The following is a 25,374-nucleotide window of genomic DNA, read 5'->3' as shown; positions in this document are numbered from 1 at the left end:
CGGGAAAGGGGCGGGGCCGGCGGGGCTGTTTGCGTCGACGAGACCCTGAGAAGCTGCTCGCGGCGAGCGTTCCTGAGAGAAATTAGTAAGGCTCCTCTTCTGCGGCTCTGGTTTCGGTCTTTACTCCTGCGCGTTACCGGAAAGGGGCAGAGTTTCTCCTGTCTGAGGGAGGATGCCGCGCGGGTGGAACCGGGTTCTAGAGACGGGGCCCTGAATACAAATGCTGGCACCTGGGGGTCGGGGACTCGCGGCCTAGCCCTGACCTGGAGAGCGTCGGTCGCCTCTTTTGACCTCACCCGCCGAGAATCTCGGGGTCACTGCTCCCGCTTCAGAGGTTTCTCGCCGCCCACTGCTCCTGCATCGTAACCCGGCTTTCTGCCTTTGCTCTGTCTGCGCCCACCGTTTCTAAAACATTGAAATCACACCCGTGGCTCTCCATGCATTAAACGATGATTTTTCAAACAATCTGGAAACAGTTTTTGCAAATAGAATGGTACACGAGTCCCAACTAAAAGAAACAATTGTAGCTCAGTGGTAGAGCATTTGCTTAGCATGTAGGAGGCCCTGGGGTTCGATCCCCAGCACCGCCGAACAAAAAATAACAAAAAGAGAAATGTAATTATTTTAAAAGTTTGGCTGTTGGCAGGCGTGGTGGTACACGCCTGTAATCCCAGCAGCTCCAGAGGCTGAGGCAGGAGGATCCCAAATTCAGAGACAGCCTCAGCAACTTCGAGAGTCCCTGAGCAATTTAGCGAGATCCTGTATCAAAATAATAAAAAAGGTTGGAGATGTGACTTAGTGGTTAAACGCCCCTGGGTTCAATCCCCGGTGTTCAAAAAAAAAGAAAAATGTTTGGCTCTTGAGATGAATTCGGATTTGAAATTGGGATTAAATTAAGGCACCATATATTTTGCTTTAAAGTGCAAGATTGAGAATATCTTGATTTCCTTGAATCAAGAAGTTTTAAATTTAATTAGCTTAATCAGGGTACAGTGTCAGCATACTTTTCAATTAAACTGAACCAGAAGCTGGAAAGTAGATAAATTAACAATTCTTGCTGTAAGAGTTGAATCACTAACAACATCTGACAATACCTTGTATTCCCTGTCAAAATACACAAGAAGCCTCCAAAAGTTATAACAGGAATTTCATTATTACACTTTGCTTATTTAATTCTTAGACTGTGGCAAGAGCATTAATGGAGTAGGTGCACTTGCAGAAGTAGTGAATTTAGATTTAGCTGGTCTGGGCAGTACAGTCCTGTAATCCCAATGACTGAGGCTGCTGAGGCAGCAGAATTTCAGGTTTGAGACCAGCTTCCACACCTTGGCAAGACCCTGTCTCAAAAAGGGCTGGGAATGGCTTATTTTGCTTAGCATGATATTCTCTAATTTGTATGATGTCACATTTGAAGGGGTTCCAAGATGCCCAGGGTTCAATCCCAGTACCCCTTGCCCCCACCCCCCCTACCCCCGAAAAAAGGTAGTGGATTTCCCTCAAGGGTTTATGTGAGTGAAAATATCACAAGTTCAAAACCAGCCCCAACCACATAGGGAGGCCCTAAGCAATTTAGCAAGAATTTGTCTCAAAATAAAAAAATGGGCTGGGGATATGGCTCAGTGGTTAAGGCACCCCTTGGTTCAATTCCTGGTACCAACAAAAAAAAATTAATTTTGATCTCTGCTCTATAATAAATTCCCCTTTGGTTTAAGTAAAAAAAAAAAAAATTCTTTTTTTCTGTGCTGGAGACTAAACCCAGGGCCTGTGCATTCTTAACATGTGCTCTAAATCTACCATCCTCAGACTCTAAATCAAAAAGGTTTAAATTATTCCCAGGCAGTGTTGACCAGTAGGCAGATAATGCCACAGTTTTTTTTTGTTTTTGTAGTTGTGGAGGACAGCATGTCTTTGTTTTTTAATTTTTAATATTTATTTTTTTAGTTTTCGGCGGACACAACATCTTTGTTTGTATGTGGTGCTGAGGATCGAACTTGGGCCGCACGCATGCCAGGCGAGTGTGCTACCGCTTGAGCCACATCCCCAGCCCAGACAGCATGTCTTTGTTCTCCTCCGCCTCCCGTGCTGAGGATCAAACCCAGTGCCTCACACAAGCAAGGCAAGCAAGCCTCTGCCAAGGAGCTACAATCCAAGCCCCACCCAGTTATCTTTTGACTGTTAATCAAAAATGTAATTAAAGGGCTGGGGTTGTGGCTCAGTGGTAAAGTGCTCGCCTAGCATGCATAAGATACTGGTTTCGATATATTTTTTAAAAAGTGTAAATTTTTGGTGGCTCATACCTGTAATCCCAGTGGCTTGGGAGGCTGAGATAGGAGGATTGCGAGTTCGAAGCCAGCCTCAGCAAAAGTGAGGCGCTAAGCAACTCAGTGAGACCCTGTCTCTAAATAAAATATAAAATAGGGCTGGGGATGTGGCTCAGTGGTTGAGTGCCCCTGAGTTCAGTCCCCAGTACCAAAAAACAAAACAAAAAAAATGTGACTTAGCCCTTGGTTGGAAAGATGGGAAGGACTGTATTAAAAACTAGTATTCGAGACTTGTTTTATTCTCATGTACATTTTGTCATCATTCATATATGGGTTTGTTTTGCTCTTTATTTTTTCTGATAATTAGACAGACATTTTCCCTGCCTCAGAAATACTGACCTTTTTTCAGGGTGCTTTCCAGTATTCTCTAATTTGTGTTATATCACATTTGAAGGGGTTCCAAGATGCCAAAACTCCACATATCAGAGAAAACATTCAGCCTTTAGTTCTTTGGGATTGGCTTATTTTGCTTAGCATGATATTCTCCAACTCCATCCATAATTTCTTCTTTAAGGCTGAGTAGTATTCCATTCCATACTACAATTTCTTTTTTTAATTGTTGGCAGACCTTTATTTTATTTTATTTATTTATTTATATGTGGTCCTGAGAATCGAACTCAGTGCCTCACACTTGCCAGACAAGCACTCTACCACTGAGCTACAACCCTAGCCCCCTACAATTTCTTTATCCATTCATTTGTTGAAGGGCATCTAGGTTGGTTCCAAAGCTTGGCTATTGTGAATTGAGCTGCTATAAACATTGATGTGGCTGAGTCGCTGTAGTATGCTGATTTTAAGTCCTTTGGGTATAAACTGAGGAGTGGGATAGCTGGGTCAAATGGTGGTTCCATTCTAGGTGTTCTAAGGAATCCCATACTGCTTTCCAGAGTGGTTGCACCTATTTGCAGCCTTACCAACAGTGTACCTTTTTCCCCCCATATCCTCGCCAACATTTGTTGTTACTTGCATTCTTTATAATCACCATTCTGACTGTAGTAAGATGAAATCTCAGTGTGGTTTTGATGTGCACTTCTCTAATTGCTAGAGATGTTAAACATTTTTTCATATATTTGTTGATCAATTGTATATCTTCTGTGAAGTGTCAGTTCGGTTCCTTGGCCCATTTATTGATTCGGTTATTTGTTTATTTGTGTTAAGTTTTTTGAGATCTTTATATATCCTGGAGATTACTGCTCTGAGGTGCATGTGGTAAAGATTTTCTCCCATTCTGTAGGCTCTCTTCACATTCTTGATTGTTTCCTTTGCTGTGAAGAAGCTTTTTAGATTGATTCCATCCCATTTATTGATTCTTGATTTTAATTCTTTTGCTTTAGGAATCTTGTTAAAGTCAGTTCCTGCCAGACATGGTGGTGCACCTCTATAATCCCAGTGGCTCAGGAGGCTGAGGCAGGAGGATCGAAAATTCAGAGATAGACTCAGCAAAAGTGAGGTGCTAAGCAGCTCAATGAGACCTTGTCTCTAAATTAAATACAAAATAGGGCTGGGGATGTGACTCAGTTGTCTAGTACCTCTGAAGTCAATCCCCAGTACCCACCCCTTACCCCAAAAAAAGAAAGTCGGTTCCTAAGCCAACATGGTAAAGATTTGGGTTTCCTTTTTTTTTTAATTGTCAATGGACCTTTATTTTATTTGTTTGTTTGTTTATATGTGGTGCTGAGAATCAAACCCAGTGCTTCACATATGCTAGGCAAGTGCTCTACCACTGAGCTATGACCTCAGCTCTACTTTTTCTTCTGTGAGGTGCAGGGTTTCTGTTCTAGTGTCTAAATCTTTGATCCACTTTGAGTTAAGTTTTGTGCAGGGTGAGAGATAGGGTTTAATTTCATTTTGCTACATATGGATTTCCAGTTTTCCCAGCACCATTTGTTGAAGAGGCTCTCTTTTATCCAATGTTTTTTTGGCACCTTATGAGAAAACTGTATTTATATGGGTTTGTCTCTGTGTCTTCTATTCTATACCATTTGTCTACAGGTCTGGTTTTTTTTTAGAGAGAGAGAGAGAGAGAGAATTTTAATATTTATTTTTTAGTTATTGGCGGACACAACATCTTTGTATGTGGTGCTGAGGATCGAACCCGGGTCGCACGCATGCCAGGCGAGCGTGCTACCGCTTGAGCCACACCCCCAGCCCAACAGGTCTGTTTTGATGCCAATACCAGACTGTGTTTATTAATGTGGCTCTATAGTATAATTTAAGGTCTCATATTGTGACACCTCCTGTATTACTTTCCTTGCTAAGGATTGATTCAGCTATTTGGGGTCTCTTAGTTTTCCAAATGAATTTCGTGATTGCTTTTTCTGTTTCTATGAAGAATGTCATTGGAATTTTAATAGGGATTGCATTAAATCTGTATAACAGGGCTGGGGATGTGGCTCAAGCGGTAGCGTGCTCGCCTGGCATGCGTGCGGCCCAGGTTCGATTCTCAGCACCACATACAAAGATGTTGTGTCCGCCGAGAACTAAAAAATAAATATCAAAAATATTAAAAATTCTTTCTCTAAAAAAAAAAATCTGTATAACACTTTTGGTAGTATGGCCATCTTTGTTTTTAAATTGATAGACATGTGTAGCCTATTTCAGGTGAAGTGAATCTACTCAAAGACAATATATTAATTAATTTCCAGTGCGTTCTGGTGTACAGATTGTGTGCCTTGCTCATTTGGGCTAAACACTGGCTATATGAATTATTAACTGCACTGTCAGTTGCCGCAGTCTGGCTGGGCACAATTCATGAGCCACTTGTCAAGCAGGAACGAACTTTATTTTTTTTTAACGCATGCTGCACCACCCAAGCTCTCCAGGAATTCCCCGAGTGCCACCACCTGCTCTTCCGGCCAGCACCTCAACCGCTCTTGAGGCAGATTGGTCCCCAATGAGCAGCTCCATGGTCTGAAAGGGCGGGAAAACAGCCCAATGAGCATCACCGCAGAGGAGCCAGTCAGCTGGAAGTTTGCTGGGGCCGCTTTGGCTGCGGCTCTCAACATCTCACCCTCTCTGTTTAATTAAACAACAAACATGTGGCTTAGGGACCATGCCTGTCTTAGGTTGTCCAATACTACATATGGTCCTTACCCGTCATCGGATGAGCTGACCTCAAGGCGTCAGCCTCCTGTCTTAGGTTGGTACCATTGCAATTGGATCTTACCCGTCATTGACTACCGGTCCAGTATACAGCCACACCTGTGGATAGGCCTTTGTACCAGTGAGGGGGTGAGGTTCTTTGCCTCACCTCTGTTTACCCCCAAATTTTAGCTGAAGGAGGCAAAGCGAAACAAAAGGAAAGAAGAATCTTAAAATGGCTACCCATCCTCTCGCCCTGCCCTCAGGGGCGAGCAGTTTACCTTATCACTTACCCTCAGTCGGTCCCGTGCAGGCCACCAAATGCCACAGTCTGGCTGGGCACAATTCACGAGCCACCTGTCAAGCTGGAACGAACTTATTGTTTTTGAACACACGCCGCACCACCCAATATCTCCAGGCAGCCCAACTGCCACCACCGGGCTCTTCCGGCCAGCACCTCAACCGCTCTTGAGGCAGATTGGCTGGGTCGCGTGGGCGGAGCCAAAAGAGTCCCCCAATGAGCAGCTCCGTGGTCTGAAAGGGCGGGGGAAGCCCAATGAGCATCACTGCAGAGGAGCCAATCAGCTGGAAGTTTGCTGGGGCTGCTTTGGCTGCGGCTCTCAACAGTCAGTCTATAATTAATTACTTAATTTTATACCTTTGAATAGGAGCTTTCCAAGCTGAGAACATGGAGATAAAGGGGTGGTTAGGCCCCAACCTCAGTAAAAAACTAATGGCAGAATTACTTGGGTCTTTCATATACTAACCCAGAATAAAACCACAAATCTCAGATTATTCCTGTAACAGCTTTTAACTTCTCTTTTTGTATGTGTTGAATGTAAATTTGTGCCCATGGAGTAAGTTATCCCTACCCTCTATAGTAATTAGTAAAGCCAGGCATGATGGTGCATGCCTAGCAATTTGGGAGAGTGAGGCAGGAGAATCCCAAGTTCTAGGCCAGCTTCAACAACTTAGCATGGTCCTCATCAATTTAGAAAGAGCTTGGCTTAAAATAAAAAAAAGGCTGGGAGGTGACTCAGTGGTAAAAGCACACTTGGGTTAAATACCCAATACCAAAAATAAAACATACAACCAAAAACCCCAAACAATTTGTAGGTTTTGTGGTATCTGCATCCAGGCCTAGGGCTACAGAAATGGGAATTAGTTCTAGAAGAAAGCACAGAGGTATTAGCTGTCACAGACTGTAAAGCAAAATTATCTAGAAATATTGAAAGAAAGGAAGGAAGCTAGTGTTGGTGCTGTGAAGGAGCTTTAATGCAGAGTTGTCTAAGACCTCTTTTGTGATTCCACAAAATTACCATATTTAAAATATTAATTTTAAAATCAGACTTCTATCAATATTTTATTTCAGGAATTTGGACACGGTTCCCAGGAAGAAATCCATTAATTTAGAACTGGAAGATTCCTTTGCATGCAATACTAAAATGAAAGGACAACCTTCAGATGGTGAACATAAGACAATGGCATTACAGCTGGAGCGGCTAGTTGAAATTAAGACAGAACCTGACAATACTCAAGTAAATATTTTACATTCTTTTCTTTGTTGGTGATGCTGGGGATTGAATTTAGGAGCACTACAACAGTGACAGAGTCTCAGTAAGTTGCCTCATCTGGCCTTCAACTTGTAATCCTCCTGTCTCAGCCTCCTGAGTAGCTCAGATTATGGGTGTGTTCTACTACACCTGGCAAGAGAATTTAGTTGTAACTTATTTCCATTGAAAATGGCCTAAACATCCAGTGGCACATGCTTATAATCCAGCTGTTAGGTAGGCTGGGGCAGGAGGCTTGATTGAGCCCAGAAGTTCAGGGCAACATTGGTAGGCTCCATCTCTCTTTTTGGAAAGAAAGAGAAAAAGAAAAAAGAAAAGTATATAAATTAGATCAGTATTGAATTAGTGACATTTGGAAATATTAATCTAGTAGTTAACGATTGCTTTTTCAACCCATGGACAGTCAAACATACAAATTAAGTTGAGATAGAGTGGAAATGAAATTGCCTCTAGTTCTGAAAGAAAATCCTACTTCATAAGAATCATTTGGCCCAATACAACAATTCTAAGTTTAAGGTATTTATGAAGATAATGAACTGTTAATGATTAAAACAATAGGGAAAATATATGTCATTATGTCTACTCTCTATTGGTAGTAGCAGTTGTTAAGTAAAAAATTATAGAAGGCCATTGTTTTGGACTAAGCTCCTGCACTGGGCCCCAGCAGACTGAGCTAAAAATCAAAATGAAGTCACTAAAGTTCCATGTCACCAAGCTGAAACTAAACCATTTACCTCACCTCAGAAGTCAGGATTAACAGGCCAGTTTCAATTGGTGTGATAATAGAATTCAGTCTACCTAATTCTTATACCAAAAAAGATAACCTGATATTAACCAATCAGTTATTGGTGTCATAGAAAATTAAAATTATCAGCCACAGGGCACCAAAAGGAGAATGCTTACCTCTTACTTTGGTTTGATTCAGTAATATAGCTAATTGAACAGACGTAAGTGTAATTTATCATTTTCTATTGAATGATTATTCTAAGTACATTATATTCATTATTTTCAACTCTTTTTTTTTTTAGGAATATTGTCAAGCCCAACAACCCAAAACTCAGGAGAATGAACTGAAAATAAATACTACATTTTCAGACAGTGGTAATAGAATTATTTAAGTTAATTATATTTATTCTGACTAGCATAATAACAAATTTATTCTTCTTAAAAATGCCTTTGCATTTTTGGGGGTTGGATAAAAGTAAACTCTAAAAGAAAATGAAAGAATGAATACTTAGGGGCTGGATTGTAGTTCAGCAGCAGAGCGTTCGCCTAACACATGTGAGACCCCGGTTCGATCCTCAGTGCCACAAAAATTAATAAATAAAATAAAGGTATTGTGTCCAACTACAACTGAAAAATAAATATATTTTTTAAAAATAATGCATACTTAATTTGTTGAAAATACTAATAAGCTTCTTCCTGTTTTGTTTTTGTAGCATCACAGTTGACTACAGGAGTTCAGCTTTCTCTGGCATCATCTGGCATAAATAAAATGCTTCCTTCAGTTTCAACCACAACTGTTCAGGTTTCCTGTTGTGGTTGTAAAAAAATCCTCCAGAAGGGGCAAACTGCTTATCAGAGGAAAGGGTCTACTCAGCTTTTCTGCTCTACCCCTTGCATCATAGAACATATTTCATCTGCCAGTTCACCAACTTCTGCCAAAAGAACTTGCTCAAACTGCACAAAGTATATAATTCTAAATTTTGCCTTTTACTTCCCTACATAGATTTTGGTCAGAGTATTAGTTGTAATTTTCTAAAGATATGTTACCTTGATTAACTGAAAAAATGCTTCTGCTTTCAGTTGCTCTCATAGATTGTTCAGAAGTAGTTTTTAGTAATTGAGAGGTTTGCAGAAATTAACCCACAAGCAATTCTTTCTCTCTCCCTTATAAATGATGTGACTTGCAGAGCTTTCATTTGAAATTTTCTATAAGTAGGGATTATAGGAATGCTCATTATAGAGATGCTCATTCTGTTCTATCATAATGAGATGCTCATTCTGTTCTATCATTTAACTGTATAAGAAACAGCCTACTAAAAATATAGTCATATAACTTATGGATCTTCCAAGATATAGAATAATATTACATTACTATTATAATGGTAAGTGAAATTACTTAATTATTTTGAAAAGTTAAAAAGCATAGATAAATGTACATGTATGTAGGTAGGTCTGGTCTCTGTGATTGGATTAGTGACATTTTGACTTTGCAAGTCCTAAGATAGTATTAACTCTGGTTTCTTAACAATCATTAAAATGCTAATGACAAACAAGAACATTTATAGACCATCATATTAACTTCTAAATATAATAAATTCTTCTCAAATGTTATCTTGTCTTGAAATTAAGTTGCCATAATTTGAATTTTGTTTCCTTTATTTGCATTCTGCTGTTTAAAGTGTGATCCCCGTGCAACTATATTATCATCATCCGAGTGCTTACTAGAAATACAGGTTCTCAGGTCCAGTTAGAATTATTGTATCAGAACTGCATTTATCCCCATATGATTCATATTCATGCTAAAGTTTGAGAAGCATTGAGAACTTCTTTGTTTCTTAGTATTCCCACTTGTTTTATGGAATGTACACAAGATTTATGAGCATTAAGTAATATATTCAGCCAGAGCAATACTGGCATATAATAAGAATTCCATACATGTTGACTATCACTGTTGTTATTGTTATTCCCTTAACAAACTCACAGACCTTTTTTGTGAGTTATTTCAGCTCTTCATTTGGCTGCTGCTTCAGGTGTTAACTGTTGCTTCAAGTCTTATTCCCTGAAACTCTACTTATCTGTCTCTCTTGCTTTCTCAACCCTTCAGTACTATACTATGTCCTTTGTCTTTTTTCTGTTTAGCTATGGGCTATATGGCACTCTCTTCAGCCTGCTTTCTCTCTCTGCAGAATCATAAAACTGGAAGGGACCTTAGAGAGATCATCCAATCCAAACCTTTTCTTTTGGTTTTGAGGAAACAGAGGCCCTGAGAAGTTAAGGTATCAAGTTGCTCTGTTTGGAGTATACTCATTACTTTTCTTCAGCAGCAGCTTCACAGACAGATTGAAAAAGGCTGAAACAGGAAAGATTTAGTGTGTAAGTTGTTCTTTAAGGTATACAAATCCAGTATGAGCAAAACTGAGAGGCAAATTTTACTTCCTCTGGAATAAAGTTTTTTCTCATTAAAAATTGTAGGTTGGTGGAAAGATGGTAGTAATGTTTAGACTAGGAGAGGCTATCATTATTCATAGTAAATTGCTTTGTTAAAAATTTTTTAATTCCACATTCATTACCCTCTTCTGTAGTTCTCAAAATTTTAGCCAATTTTTAGTCATTTTAAGGTGTTTTGTTGTTGTTTTGGTACTGGGGATTAAAACCAAGGGGATTTTACCACAGAACTACATCCCCAGCATTTTTTGTTTTTGATACAGGGTCTCACTAAGTTGCTGAGGCTGTGCTTAAATTTATGACCCTTCTGCTTTGTCCTCCCAAGCTTCAGGGTTATAGGCGTGTGCCACTGTATCCACCTTAAGTTTTCTTTTTTGTTTGTTTTTTTTGTTTTGAACCCATTGCCTTTTACATGCAAGGCAAGCACTCTACCAACTGAGCTGTGTCCCCAGCCCTATGTTTTCTTTTATAGCCATGATTTAACATCAGATTTGAGTTAATGCTGTTTTTATCTTAATTCATGAACCAAGTGAAAGCTAGCTTTGCAGATATTTAAAATCATATTAGAAGGTTGTGACTTATCTTTGAGAAGCATATATTTAAGAAGTGTCATTTCTATACTTTAGTGAAACCAACTAGAAATCCAGGAAGCAATTAATAAAGGCAAAAAAATAGGCCTATGCACTAATGCTTGATTTATTTATATAAAAGTTGTTCACACATGTATTCAGAGTTTGGCTTTAGGTCCTTCTAGCAGAGATTCATATTTTAATTTTTTAAATTAAGTAGATTAGAAGCCAACATTCTATTATGCTGACAATAGTTTAAAAAAAAAAATACTAGTAGTACATATTTTCTGACTTTTGTGTATCTGCTGATGCAGTTTCTTCTGCCTCCTTTCCCAGCTGGCTAATTTCTTTCTGACTTAAGGATGTACCTCAAATATCTATACCTCTTATTTACTCTCACACTGTCCCTCACTCTTCTCTTACCATCACCTCTTCAAATTAATTATTCCATGATCTGATTTTATAGTGTGTATTCATAAGTCCAAGAGCATTGATCATAATATTAAATATTACTCCAAAGAACAAGATCAGTACTGGGAATGAAGTTCAATTTTTGAAACAGTAAAATTACTGATGTGATAATTATGTGAATCTGTTAGTTTCAATTTTAAAAGGTGGAAAGTTCATGATACATACATTTAAAATTTTAAAATGTGGAAGTATTAAAGTAATATTGATTTCAGGAGGAGTTTATCTTGAAAATCATTGTCCTCAAAGACTGATATTCTGAGGGTTCTAGGTAGGCAGGTATCTTTGTATTTCCCAGAGCAGCAGTTCTCATACTTTGTAATCTAAGAACCCCTTATTTTGTTTTGTTTTTTTTAAATTTGAGACAGGGTCTTGCTATGTTGCCTATGTGGCCTCAAACTCCTAGACTCGAGATCTTCCTACCTGAGACTCTTTGAGTAGCTGGGACTACAAGCACATGTCACTATGCTGGTGTCCTTTACACTCTAAAACTATTGAAGACTCTTGTGGCATATGCCTATAATCACAGATGCTCAAGAAGCTAAGCTTAGCAGGAGGATTGCAGGCTAGCATCAGCAACTTAGCAAGACTGTGTCTCAAAGTAAAATATTTTAAAAAGGACTAGAATATAACTCACCCCTGAGTTCAGTCTCCAATACCAAAACAAAGTCAACAATTGAAGACCAAAGAGTTGTGGTTTATACAGGTTATATTTATCAAATTTGCTATGTTAAAAATCAAATGGCATTTTTAATTAATTTCAGAAACTGGCATTGTTTTATCAGATGTTTTACAAACCACTTTAATATCTGTCTGAATTTTCAAATTTGCTTCTGTTTTCCATATGTTGCAAAATGTTAAGAGTCAGTTAAGAAAATATAGCCTCACAAATATGTAATTAGAAAAAGGAGAAGTGTTTCATTAGCCTTTTAGATATTTGTGGACACTTTTTTTGATTGCAGTGTTGCTAGGTACAGTGGTGCACCCCTATAATCAAGGCCAGCCTGGGCAGTTTAGCAGAACCCTGTTAAAAAGGCCTGTGGGTGTTGCTCTGTTTTAGAGTGCCTCTGGGTTCAGTACCCAGTATCAAAAAAAAGAGAAAATAGTTGCAGTGTGCATTCTGAAACCATGTCAGTGAACTTTTAATACTCTATAGTCTTAAAATATATTAATTTATCTTGTACCCTTTTTTATTTTTCTTCCTACTTCTGGGGATTGAAAAACCTTGCACTTGCTAGACAAATGTACTAAGCCAATACCCCCAACCCCTCTCTTGTATTTTGAATAGATGTTTTACCAGTGAATGATTTTTGTAATAGCATGCTGTCGTCATTTAGAAAATGTTGATTTATTGCATTCTTCAAATCTTTCAAATGTTGACATATTTCATTATGCAATATTTTTAAAATCATCACCAGCCTCATCAGAAAAGTCTTCAAATATTGGGAAGAGATCCAGCTTAAGGTAGCAAATACAAGTTTTCAAAAACTCCTAATTTATCATTGAAAGCTTGAATTTTATCATTGGCAAGACTGTAGGAAGTGATAGATCCACTTTTTTCATTTTCCAGAAAATACTTGGCAGATACCTTCTGGATAATAGTTTGTCTTACAATCATATGTTCAAGTAAATAATGTGATCCATGAAAGAAAGTGACTTGTTCAGGTTGTAACTCTAAACATTCCATGTAGGCTTTTCATTGAGACAGTCATTCACCTTTGGTAGGCAGGGAAAGTACTTTTATGCCCATGTCCCATTTTGTTATAAGGAACATTAAAATTATCATATTTAAGTTTAAAATATTTGTGTTTCATTAAGGACATTCTTAATTGAAACAGAAATGATTTTTGTTTTAGAGTGAATGTGTGTGTTGTTACATTTTGATTGTCACTGCCTTGATTTGTGTTAAGGCTGCAACAGTTTCACCTACCATTGTTTTTTTTTCGTTTCCCAGTTCATTTAGGTGAATTTGATATAATAAAAAATCAACCATGTCATTGGCATCTAGTACATTCACAGTGTTGGACAACTATCACCTCCATTTTGTTCCAGAACATTTACATCATTCAGAGTAAAGTGCTGTATTCATTAAGCAGTTTTCCCCCATTTCCCTCTGTCCCCAGCCCTGAGCAACTACCATGGCATTCTTTCTATGGATTTATCTGTTCTGAGTATTTCATATCAGAATTATATACATATGACTTTTTGTGTCTGTTTTTTCAACCTTTTCATGTTTTCAAGGTTCATTCTGTTGTACTTCATTCTGTTTTTAGTAGTTGAGTGATATTCTGCTGTATGTATTTATCACAATTTGTTTATCCATGTGTCCACTGATGAACATTTGAGCTGTTTTCATCTTTCAGCCATTGTCAATGGTGCTCTTAAGAACTTGCATGAGGGGCTGAGGCTGGGGCTCAGTGGCAGAGTGCTTGCCTAGCACGTGAAGCACTGGGTTCTATCCTTAGCACCACATTAAAAAATAAATAAATAAAATAAAGGCATGTTGTCCATCTACAAGTATAAAAAAAATTTTTTTTAAAGAACTTGCAAGAATATATACTTGTTTTTCAGACTGAAATTGCTATTGCCTTTATACCATCAGTTAAAATGACAGCATAGTGAGAAAGGCAAATAACATATTAATATTATGAAAATAGTTTTGATCTTATAGTCCCCTGGAAAATATCTGGGGACCACCCTTCACACACACATACAAGGAATTTGCAGACCATGTGTTGATATGTTGTATAAATTCCAGTGTTTCTCAGGAATGAATATGTGATTTGTCATCATCATTCTGTTAACACTAGCACCAACTAATCCAAGCTAAATAGTCCTTAAAATTGTGATCACGGACTGAATCTGTAGCTTAGTTGCAGAGCATTGGCCTAGCATGTGTGAGACACAGGGTTCGGTCCTTAGCATCATATACAAATAAAATAAAGGCATTCTGTCCATCTATAACTATAAAAAAAATATTTTAAAAACTATATGATCAGACGTTTTATATCTCTGTTAAAGCTGAGAAAATTAACATTCAGAGAGTACAAATTATTTATCCATGGTTTCTAAATGTAAGTGGTAGAACTAAATACCAAATTCAGGTTTTTACCATTTCACAGTTCTTAAGGTAAAGGAAGGAGCAAGGAGGGACTTGTTTGAGGGGTCAGGGGTCATTTAGTTTATGAAAGAGAAATGATAATCGTGGTAAAGTGTTTAATGGTGTCCTTGTTATTTATTTTTAGAGACATTTTAAATCAGAAGGATATGATCAGTGTTCAGCTGGAAGATAATACTACTAGCAAACATTTTTGCAGCCAGTCTTGTCTTTCCTCATATGAAGAAAAAAGGAAACCATTTGTTACTGTGTGTACTAATAGCATTTTGACCAAGTGTAATATGTGTCAGAAGACAACCATTGTAAGTTGAAATTCTTTTTTAATAACTAGAGGGATTCTGTTGATTCTGCTTATCAGAGTTTGTATTAAATCTTTTATTTAAATCCTAGATTCAATATGAAGTAAAATACCAGAAAGTGAAACATAGCCTTTGCAGTAATGACTGCTTTTCAAAGTTTCACTCTGCTAACAATTTTATCATGAACTGTTGTGAGAACTGTGGTGGTTACTGTTACACCAGCTCTAGTCTATTCCACATACTCCAAATGGAAGGACAGTCTCGTTATTTTAATAGTTCAAAGAATATTACAGCATATAAGCAGGTATGAAGAAAGACCTATTGCTCCTTCTGTCAGTTGGTCTATGAATGGTTTCATTTTAGGAAAATGTAGGGATGTAATTTTTAGTACCATTGAGAATAATTTCCATTTGTAAATTGATAAAGATGAAATTGAATACTTTAACAGTTCCTTCTTACATAATTCATGACAAGTACTATGTGGATATTCTCCTAAAGAATTTCATATTGATTGTCTTACACCAAAGAAAAAGTAAATATGCAAGAGTCTGTTATACTACAATTAACTCTTTTTTAAATAATACACATAATTTTATTACAGAAAAAAATGAAACATCCTAAATATAACTAACTCTTTTTTACCTATGCAATGTAAAGAATGTTACATGCTTTTTCTGAATCAGTCATTGGAGGAAATAACCCAATGAGAAATAATCCCCTATTTCTAATAGGAGAGTCTGTCTCTTTCTGAGAGCAGAAAAGCTGACCCTGGGGGCTGGGAATGTGGCTCAAGTGGTAGAACACCACATAAAAATAAAGATATTGTGTCCACCAAAAACTAAAAAATAAATATTAAAAAAATTCCCTCCCTCCCTCTCCCTCCCTCCCTCTCCCTCTCTCCCTCTCCCTCTCTCTCTCTCCCTCTCCCTCTCTCTCCCTCCCTCTCCCTCTCTCTCCCTCTCTCTCTCTCTCCCTCCCTCTCTCTCTCTCTCTTTAAAAAAAGAAAAAGAAGAAAAGAAAAGCTGACCCTGCTTTGGTGGACTAAGTGAGATGAACAGTTAGGGATGTGATCCCCTTTCATGAAGTGGGACTGTTAGATATCTAGCTTGTTCATATGATACTTTATGATCTTACTTGATCCTTATAAATTCTTCCTTAAAAAACAAGCAGCTGGAGGTTGGGGATTTAGCTCAGTGGCAAAGCACTTGCCTAGTACATGTGAGGCCCTGGGTTTGGCCCTCAGCCCTGGGGGGCGGGGTGGGGGGGGGGGGACAAGCAGCTGCCAGATGCAGTGGTACACACCTGTATCCCAGCGGCTCAGGAGGCTGAAGCAGGAGGATCTCTAATTCCTAGCCAGTCTCAGCAACTTATCAAGGCCCTAAGCAACTTAGCAAGACCCTGTATCTAAATAAAATATAAAAAAGGGCTGGGGATGTGGCTCAGTGGTTAAGTATCCCTGAGTTCAATCCTCAGTACCACCCCTCCAAAAAATAAAAAAAAAACAAGCAACTAAAGGTGGGAGTCCCATCCGCAATTCAGATGTGTCATTTGTGAACTGCATCTTTTCTGTGGCAGAATGTTCCCATCCTGAGAATATCCTGCCTTGGGACCAGAAGTGGGAGAATGGAAGGCACAGAATCCTTCTTCAAAGGCAGGAAATGCCATTCCTTCTTTACCTTCTTGACTCACACTTAATAAGTAAGCCTTGTCCTGCTTTTATTAGCCTGCATTCAGTACCCAATTCTTTAGCTTATGGGATGGAGCAGGGCTATTGTTGTTATGAGCACAACCTAACACTATGCCCTAACAATATGAAAGTATTATATAATAGTTATAATGAAATAAACTCTTATTGTTAATGAACATTTAAGAATTAGAAAATGTTCAAATATTGAACAGTACTAAAAATGAGTTGCCTTACTATTTTAAAAAATGGATATTAGAAATATTTGTAATTATTTTGACCATATCTTTTTTGTATTCTTCTTCTTCCGTTACAGGGGATTGAACCCAGGGGCCTTCTATCACTGAGCTACACCCCCAACCTTTTTTTTTTTTTTTCCCTTTATTTAGGGTTTCACTAAGTGTCTCAAATTTGCCATCCTTCTGCCTCAGCCTCCTATATAGATAGGGTTACAAGTTTATACCACCATACTCAGCCTTTTTTTTTTTTTTTTTTTTTGCTTTTTTGAGTTTTGTATCTTTTATTATTTTTTTAATTTTTTTATTTGTTCTAATTATACATGACAATAGAATGAATTTTGACACATCATACATAAATGAAGTGTAACTTCTCATTCTTGTGGTTGTATATGATATAGAGTAAGTTACACAGGTCATGTAATCATATATGCACATAAGGTAATAAAGTCCAATTCATTCTACTATCATTTCTACTCTCATACCCCCACCTCCCTTCACTCCCCTCTGTCTAATCCAAAGTACCTCTATTCTTCCCCCTTTATCTCCACCACCCCTTATTGTAAATTAACATCCACATATCAGAAAACATTCTGCCTTTGGTTCTTTGAGATTGCAGCCATTTCTTCTTCTCTTTCTTCTTCTTTTTTTTTTTTTTTGTACCAGGGATTGAACCACCCAAGGCTATGTAACCACTGAGCCACATCCCTAGCCCTTTTTATTTAAAAAACAATAAAAATCCAGTCTCACGATAAATTTTTTAAAAGGGCTAAGGTGTAGCTCAATGGTACAGCATCAGCCTAGCTTGCATGAGATCCTGGATTCAATCCCCAGTACTGCCCAAAAAAAAAAAGAAAAATGAAGAAAATAACACCCAGAAGAATGGTAAGGATAGAAATGGAACAAGACTCAGGACAGCAGCAAGAGGAAGTCTGCTGCCCCTGCAGTAAAGCATCCTCTACAATACACCTCTGTACTCTGGTATTATGGGAGGACTCCTAGTTATCCCACCAGCTCATGAGGCTATGAACAGAATATCAGACAGATTGCCATGTGGAGCAGGTCTAGAGGTTTTCTAGCCACATGGTGTATCCCAGTGACCTAATAGACATAGTGACTTCCCTCTCTTCAAGGAAGGAATTAAACCTATGTGGGAGGATGACACAATAAAATGGGAGCAAGTGAGTTATCTGCAGAGGGGCTTGGTCTCCCATTGTTGTGAGAATCTCATACTAGCCATGTTGGGGAAACAGACAATTCATGGTTAGGGGGCTGTGGTCTCTGCTTCTAGGAGGAAATTGTTTTAATATAGAATAGGACTGCCAGCAACCAACCAATCACAGCCCAGTTTCAAGTTATACCTCATTGAGTGCTTAACCTACATCCCAACACTATTATGGAATATAAAACTCACAGGCAGCATCAGAATGGCCAGGCAGGCTGTGCCTTTCAAGGCTTCTTTTTTTAATACTTCTGAAAGCCACAGTTCAGCGTACCATGACCTTCTCCCTCTATAGATAACACTTTGTCGAAACTGGCATCATTAGAGTCTCTTGGTATGCTACCTGCAAGATCCTTCTATCCTAGACAAGAAGAATTTGAAAAACATTTTAAGAATAGGATGACACACAGTATCTGCAAAACCAGCTGATCACCTAAACTAAAAATTACGTGTATAACAAAAATTTATATTAATAAAAGATTAAAAATAAAAATTTTCAACATTATTTTCTGTTTATTTCCTTATTCTCTTTCCAATATTCTGCTCTTTCACATAGAAAATTTGCATATTTCATTTTGTCTTACCACCATGTATCCCCAAAAGTAGTCCTGTTTTATCATTGTCATTGTATGAAGGAATAGATATCGAACCTCACAGTTTATCCTTTTCCTTTGTACACTTCCTGCAATTGAACTCATCATACTGTATACTTCTTACTGCTTATATCCTGTTTTCTTACAATATGCTTGTAAGTTTTATCACGAAGTTAGCCTAGAAACATGGTGGCTCTCATAGTATATTGTAGTATATATTAAAACACCCTGGCTCCTCCTTAGCACAGGTAGAAGGCTTTCCTAAGTTGATGTGCAAGCTGGTATTGAAGAAAAACCTATAATTATAAGACTTTGTTGATTTATTCGGTAGACTTTCATTGCATGGGATGATGAATATCTTCTATGACCACTTTCTTCTTTGCTTGCATATGGATTATTATCATTATTATTGCTGTTAAATATATCCAAAAAATAACCAAACAGTTTTCAAATAATTTATCATTTTCCTTCCTTCATTTCATTCATTGCAATCTATAGTGTCTTTTTTTTCGGGTTTTATGAAAGTATAAAGATTGGCTTCATTGTCATTGTTTGTAATATTTCAAAAAAGCAGTGGTGGTATGCTTTTGTTTGTTAACAATATATGTTATGCCAGGAATATGAATATTATTTTAATCTCTAAACAGAAACCAGCCAAAATACTTACATCTTTTCCTTGCAAATCATTGAAGCCATCAGATGAAATGATTGAGATTACTAATGACTTGGGGAAGACAGAGATTTTCTGTTCTGTTAATTGTTTTTCTGCATATAATAAAGCTAAGGTGGAATCTTCTACAGGTAATATTTGTTTAGCTTCTTCAGAATTTTATATTATTACTATTGACTTAACTATATTTTCCTTTTAATATGTAACCTGGATTCATTTCCACATTAAACTGACCTAAAAGTCAAAGCAGTCTAAAAGTTGTAAAAACTGTTTTCTAGTATTTTTGTGTAAAAGGATGGCTATGTCACCATCAGAGATGTAACATTTATTTGCTAAGATTAACCAAAAAAAAAAGATTGTTATGTTAGATTGATTACAGAATTGATATAGACCCTCTTCATTTTAAGACAAGATTAATGGAAAAAAAATAGGGATCCATGTCTTTGGAGTATTTAGATCCTTTAGTAAATGAACACATGCATGTCTACATTAGTACACACTGAGTAACCTACTATAGAACTTGGTTCATAGGAGTTAGTCAATGTTGAGTTTATTCAATACATTCCTGATTGAGTAGTTCTAATAAATATAGAATGTTTACTTAGCTTTGCTTTGTAAAATAAGACTTTTACTTTCATTTTCACATGAAGTATAGGTAGTTAGAAATGCTTGAAGATTCAGTAATAAACAGGGCTCAGGGGCACATGTCTATAATCCCAGCAACTCAGGAGAATGAAGCAGGAGGATTGCAATTTTTAGGCCAGCCTCGGCAATTAGTGAGGTCCTGTCTCAAAAATAGAAAAATAAAGGACTGGGATGATGTAGTTCAATGATAGAGAGCCCCTGGGTTCAATTCTAGCACCACACACACACAAATAAGTTAATAATAATATTCAATAATAGAAAAAGCACATATAATCCAGGACCAACTAAGTATTCCATCAAAGTGTTTCATTTCCAGTGATGCTATTGACATAGACTACCAGGTGAATAATACCCCTGGAATTTGTATATCTATTACAGAACTTTTGCAGTACTAACATGGACATTAACTTAGCTCCAATGATGCTGAAGTTTGTGAATTATGAAAGAGTTAGAAATTTATACCCACTCAGAGATTCTAAAAGACTCTTTTCTGTTATGGGTAATTTCACAGCAAACGTTTGCTCATAATTTCAAACAAATAGTATAAAAGTACTAAAAAATTATGCATAAAAGTGAAAGATATAAAATGATATGGAAGTGTAAATGATCATTTTGTTATTACAGTATACTAAAAATCCTGGCTATCCAGCTGAATGTGGTAGTACACACCTGTAATACTAGTGGCTCAGGAGGCTGAGATAGACAAGTTCAAAGCCAGCCTCAAAAACTTAACCAGCCCCTAAGAACTCAGTGACACCTTGTCTCTAATAAAATTCTTTAAAAATAAATGGTGAGGGCTGGGGTTGTGGCTCAGTAGTAAAACACCCCTGGGTTCAATGCCTATTACCCACCCCCTTCCCCCTGGGGGGAAAACAATGGCTATCCTTTAGCTCCAATAAAAATTACTCCAATACCCAGAAATATCCTAAAGTATGAGATATTTGCATTATTCCTTGAAATACTTTTTTTTTTTTTTTTTGCATTGCTGAGGCTTAAATAACCTGGGTCTTGTGCATACAAGGTAAGCACTACTACTGAGCTATATTTTAGCTCAAAACATTTTCTGGTTTGACCCATTCTGCCTGATTTTTAGAAAGTATTTTGTTTATTTTTTTCAGCAAATGTTTCCGTGACACATGATGCTTCAATGGAGCACCTTTCTCCAAAGAAAGATCCAATTCCAGTTATTAGCAATATAGTATCATTAGCAGATAATCCTGTTGCCTTGCCCATCATGGACATTGATGTCTTACAAGGTAAAAGATGATGTGAAGACATTTGATATAAACATTGTTTTGTTATACTTGATGAATGTATGTGTTAAATTTTTTTTTTGTCTCCTGATATAAAATAAGCAGTTAGAGTTTATGATACTGGTTTTTTTTAGTTTATGAGATCTTAAAGTAACGCTCTAATTTATTTTAACAGGTACAGTTTCTTCAGTAACGACAAATGTCATTACAGATGTAAGTTTTATCCTAATTTATTTGTCTACTCTCTTTTCTTTCATGAGCAGATTTTATATATATAATTATATATGTGTATACATGTAATATAGGTATTATGTATGTTTATTAATCATTATTTTCCTCCTCCTACTTCATTTTTACTTATTAAGCAATCCTAGTTGCCTGAGCAACAAGTTATTTTGTTACAACTATATACAAAATGGTTCTATAAACATTTAATGCTGAATCTAGATTGAAATAATTAAATTATAATTTTTTTTGTTTCCCCAAAGAAGTTTGTACTATAGCATACTCATTTTACTGTGTTATTAAAATAGATATGCTCAGTATTTTATATTTAAAGACTATTAAAACAACAGTGATTTTTCTCTTTTTTACCCACAGATCTCTAAGAGTTTACCAAATGAATCAAGTAATGGTGTTGCTAATAGAGTGGAACAGCCAAGACTTTTGCCATCTTCATCAGTACTCAGTCAGCACACATTTGGTGCCAGTATAGAAGTACAGAAAGATAAAGTGTCAAACCAAGATCCTATGTGCAATATGAACTCTGTGAAAATAAGTGATGGACTGTGTCACCCAAAATTTACAGCCAAAGTACAAAAAGTTAAAGGTAAATCACAAAATACTAGGAAACCTTGGCATTCACCTTTTCAGCATGTGGAAAACAGTGTTAAAAAAGATATCACATTCTGTTATTCGTGTCAGTTGTTCTGCCAAAAAAATTTTAGCTATAGAGGAGAGTCATTTGTAACCCAAGGAACTTCTAATTGGAAAAAAACTCTGGAGAAATTCAGAAAGCATGAAAAAAGTGAAATGCATTTGAATTCATTGCAGTTTTGGAGGAAATACCAGTTTTGTGATGAAGCTGTTAGTGATAATTTATCTATTAATTCAAATCAGATTGAGGGAAATAAAAAGTACCTAAAGCTTATAATAGAAAATATTTTATTTTTTGGAAAGCAGTGTTTACCCTTAGGAGCAAATGACCAGTCTATTTCATCCATCAATAAAGGCAATTTTTTAGAATTGTTAGAAATCAGAGCAAAAGATAAAGGAGAAGAAATGTTTCGACTGATGAGTTCACAAGTTGACTTCTATAATAGTACACAAATTCAAAGTGATATTATTGAAATAATAAAGACTGAAATGTTACAGGATATTGTGAATGAGATCAATATCTCCTCAGCTTTTTCAATAATATGTGATGAGACAACTGATAGTGTCACAAAAGAGCAACTTTCAATTTCTGTAAGATACCCACAAAAAACATCAAAGTCTATCTTAATTAAAGAAAGATTCTTGGGTTTCGTCAATATTGAAAAGATGACTGGGACCCATTTACATAGGAATATCAAAACTTATCTGCAGCAAATTGGAGTCGATTTTAATAAAATATGTGGCCAGTCCTATGACAGTACCACTAATTTGAGGGTAAAATTTAATAAAATTGCAGCAGAATTCAGGAAAGAAGAGCCTAGAGCTTTATATATACATTGTTATGCACATTTTTTAGATTTAGCAGTAATTAGGTTTTGTAAAGAAGTAAAAGAACTCCGCTGTGCTCTAAATACTCTCAGTTCTTTGTTCAACACTATTCATATGTCTGGGGAAATGTTGGCAAATTTTCAAAACATTTTTAAGCTAAGTCAAAACAAGACATGCAAAAAACATGTATCACAGTCATGCTGGACAGTCCACGATCGTACATTGTTATCTGTGATTGACAATCTTCCAGAGATTATTGAAACACTGGAGTTTGTATCAAGCCATTCCTCAAATACAAGTTTGGCTGATGAATTGAGTGACTTGTTGGCACTGGTTTCCAAATTTGAATTTATCTTTTGTTTGAAATTACTTTATCGAGTGTTAAGTGTTACAGGAATTCTTTCCAAAGAGCTTCAAAGTGAAACCATAGACATTTTTTCTTTGTCTTCAAAAATAGAAGCAATTTTGGAATGTTTATCATCTGAAAGAAATGATGTATATTTTAAAACTATCTGGGATGGAGCAGAGGAAATATGTAAAAAAATAACCAGTAAAGGTTTTGAAGTTGAAAAACCTTATCTTCAGAGAAGACGAAAAATTCAGAAAACTATAGATCTTGACAATTCAGATAGTATGTTTCCTACTTCAACAGAAGAACAATATAAGATTAATATTTATTACCAAGGACTGGATACTGTATTACAAAATTTAAAGTTATGTTTTTCAGAGATCGATTATTGCAAAATGAAGCAGATTTCAGAACTACTATTTAAATGGAACGAACCATTAAATGAAGCAACAGCCAAACATATTCAAGAATTTTATCAGCTTGATGCAGACATTATCCCTGAACTTAGATTTTATCGGCACTATGCAAAACTCAACTTTGTCATAGATTATGATTCCATCACCTTTGTCAATCTTGGCTCTTTGTTTATTCAGCATGGTCTTCATAATAGTATTCCTTGCATCTCAAAGTTGTTATATATTGCTTTGTCTTGGCCAATTACTTCACCAACTGCTGAAAACTCCTTTTCTATACTGCCTCGTCTTAAAACATATTTATTTCATAACATGGGAGAAGAGAAATTTAGTGGTCTGGCCCTAATGGCTATTGAGCAGGAATTAGTAAATAAACTAATGGAGCCTGAGAGACTTAATGGGATTGTAGAAAAGTTTATCAGTCAAATGAAAAATATATAATACTTGCTAAATTGAACTGATTTAAAAGAATATTTGGGGAATTTTTTATTTGTTTGTTTGGTGGTACTGGGGCTCAAACCCAGGGCTTCATGATGAGTAGGCAAGTTTTCTACCATTGAACTATACCCCTAGCCCGCTCGCCCTTCCTTCTTTCCTTCCTTCCTTCCTTCCTTCCTTTCTTTCTTTCGAGACAAGGTCTCACTGTATTGTTCAGGCTGGTCTCAAATCTGTGAGCTGAAGTGATCCTCCTGCTTTAGCCTCCTGAGGAGCTGGGGCTGCAGGCACATACTACCATGCCTGACTTGCAATTCTAGTTTTTATTTTAAAATTGGGTTTCTTAAGAAAATTTTTCAACAGAACATGTAGCATATTCACATTCAAAAATTCAGAAGACACAATGACATATAGTGAAAAACCTCCTTAGAACTCAGTTCCTCCTCAAAGATTTTGTTTATTTATTTTGCAGTGTTGGAGGTTGAACCCAGGACTTCACAAACTCTAGGCAAGTGCTCTATCACTGAGCCACATCCCCAGCCTCCTCTTCAAAGTTTTTCTGTTCATTAAATATCTTTCGAGAGGTATTTTCCCTAAATGGTACATTACATTGCACACTCTTCTTCAGCTTGTCCTTTCTACCTAATGTGGTGTTTTTGAAATTGTCTCATACCAGTAGGTAGCTTGCTTGATCTTTTTTTTTTTCCCCCCCTTTGGTACTGGGAATTGAACTCAGGGGCACTCAACCACTGAGCCACATCCCCAGCTCTATTTTGTATTTTTATTTAGAGACAGGGCCTTTCTGAGTTTCTTAGTGCCTCTCTCTTGCTGAGGCTGGCTTTGAACTCTATCCGGCTTTGGACTCTTGATCTTCCTGTCTCAGCCTCCTGAGCTGCTAGGATTATAGGTGAGCATCAGTGCACACAGCTCTTTTTTTTTTTTTTTTTTTTTTTAACTACAGAAGGTTTTATTGTATGAATATATTGCTTACTGACACATTTCTATTTGCTATTACAAGCATTGCTTCCATTTTAAACTTGGTACATAGATCATATATTGTGCATGAATGAGTTACCCTAAGATAAAACTGGATTCCTAAGTCAGAAGATTTGTACATTTTTAAATTTATGACAGGTACTGGCTGAATTACTTTCTCTAAGGATTGTGCCAATTGAAAGTCCCACCAAAAATGCACAAGAGTCCCTATTTTCTCAAATCTTTGTAAGTCTAATTATCAAACATTTTGATCTGGGCTGGAGATGTAGCTCAATAATAGACCTCTTGCCCAACGTGCAGGAAGCCCTGGGTTCCATCCCCAATACTGCAAAGGAAAGAAAGTAAATATGTTATTAGTTGAAAATGGTATTTTAATCTCAGAACAGTTTTCATTTAAGAATAAGGTTGAATATCTGTTTATTTGGGCCATTTGTATTTCCTTTTCTTGAACTGTCACATTTAAACATTAAAATTAGATATTGGGTTTTTTTTTTATTTATACCTTCCATCTAAATGACACAACAAAACTTAAGCTGTTTTTTGAAATATTTTTCAAATAAACTACCACAAAAGAAA

At 36.8% G+C, this 25,374-nt stretch overlaps 1 protein-coding gene across 6 annotated transcripts; it reads left to right on the top strand.

Annotated features, from left to right (window-relative positions):
* Positions 1 to 25,374, top strand: Zmym1 (zinc finger MYM-type containing 1). Of its 6 annotated transcripts, none has more exons than XM_046469066.2 (10): positions 1 to 85; positions 6,775 to 6,940; positions 8,002 to 8,074; positions 8,413 to 8,662; positions 14,427 to 14,601; positions 14,690 to 14,902; positions 18,981 to 19,134; positions 20,767 to 20,904; positions 21,077 to 21,114; positions 21,502 to 25,374. In XM_046469066.2, exons 2-10 carry the CDS (start codon positions 6,848 to 6,850, stop codon positions 23,806 to 23,808), a joined length of 3,441 nt encoding a protein of 1,146 aa, XP_046325022.1. In that variant the 5' UTR covers positions 1 to 85; positions 6,775 to 6,847; the 3' UTR covers positions 23,809 to 25,374. The 6 variants fall into 6 exon arrangements, with proteins under 6 accessions (XP_046325022.1, XP_058426896.1, XP_058426894.1 ...); XM_046469067.2 differs by having other exon boundaries at positions 14 to 85; positions 6,751 to 6,940; XM_058570913.1 differs by lacking the exons at positions 8,413 to 8,662; positions 14,690 to 14,902 and adding an exon at positions 16,174 to 16,296.

The sequence above is a fragment of the Marmota monax genome, unplaced genomic scaffold, assembly GCF_021218885.2.
Source record: "Marmota monax isolate L192 unplaced genomic scaffold, Marmota_monax_Labrador192_F-V1.1 WCK01_AAM20220418_F8-fsc00008, whole genome shotgun sequence".
Lineage (NCBI taxonomy): Eukaryota > Metazoa > Chordata > Mammalia > Rodentia > Sciuridae > Marmota > Marmota monax.
The sequence above is the reverse complement of the archived record's forward strand: the minus strand, read 5'-3'. Positions and strand labels throughout refer to the sequence as shown.

Bases quoted from the DNA above. Each gene is read 5' to 3' on its own strand.
- Zmym1 (XM_046469066.2), top strand. From the start codon at position 6,848: ATGAAAGGACAACCTTCAGATGGTGAACATAAGACAATGGCATTACAG. The intron at 19,135-20,766 runs GTAATATTTGTT...TATTTTTTTCAG, and splicing joins TAAGGTGGAATCTTCTACAG to CAAATGTTTCCGTGACACAT. The intron at 20,905-21,076 runs GTAAAAGATGAT...TTATTTTAACAG, and splicing joins GGACATTGATGTCTTACAAG to GTACAGTTTCTTCAGTAACG.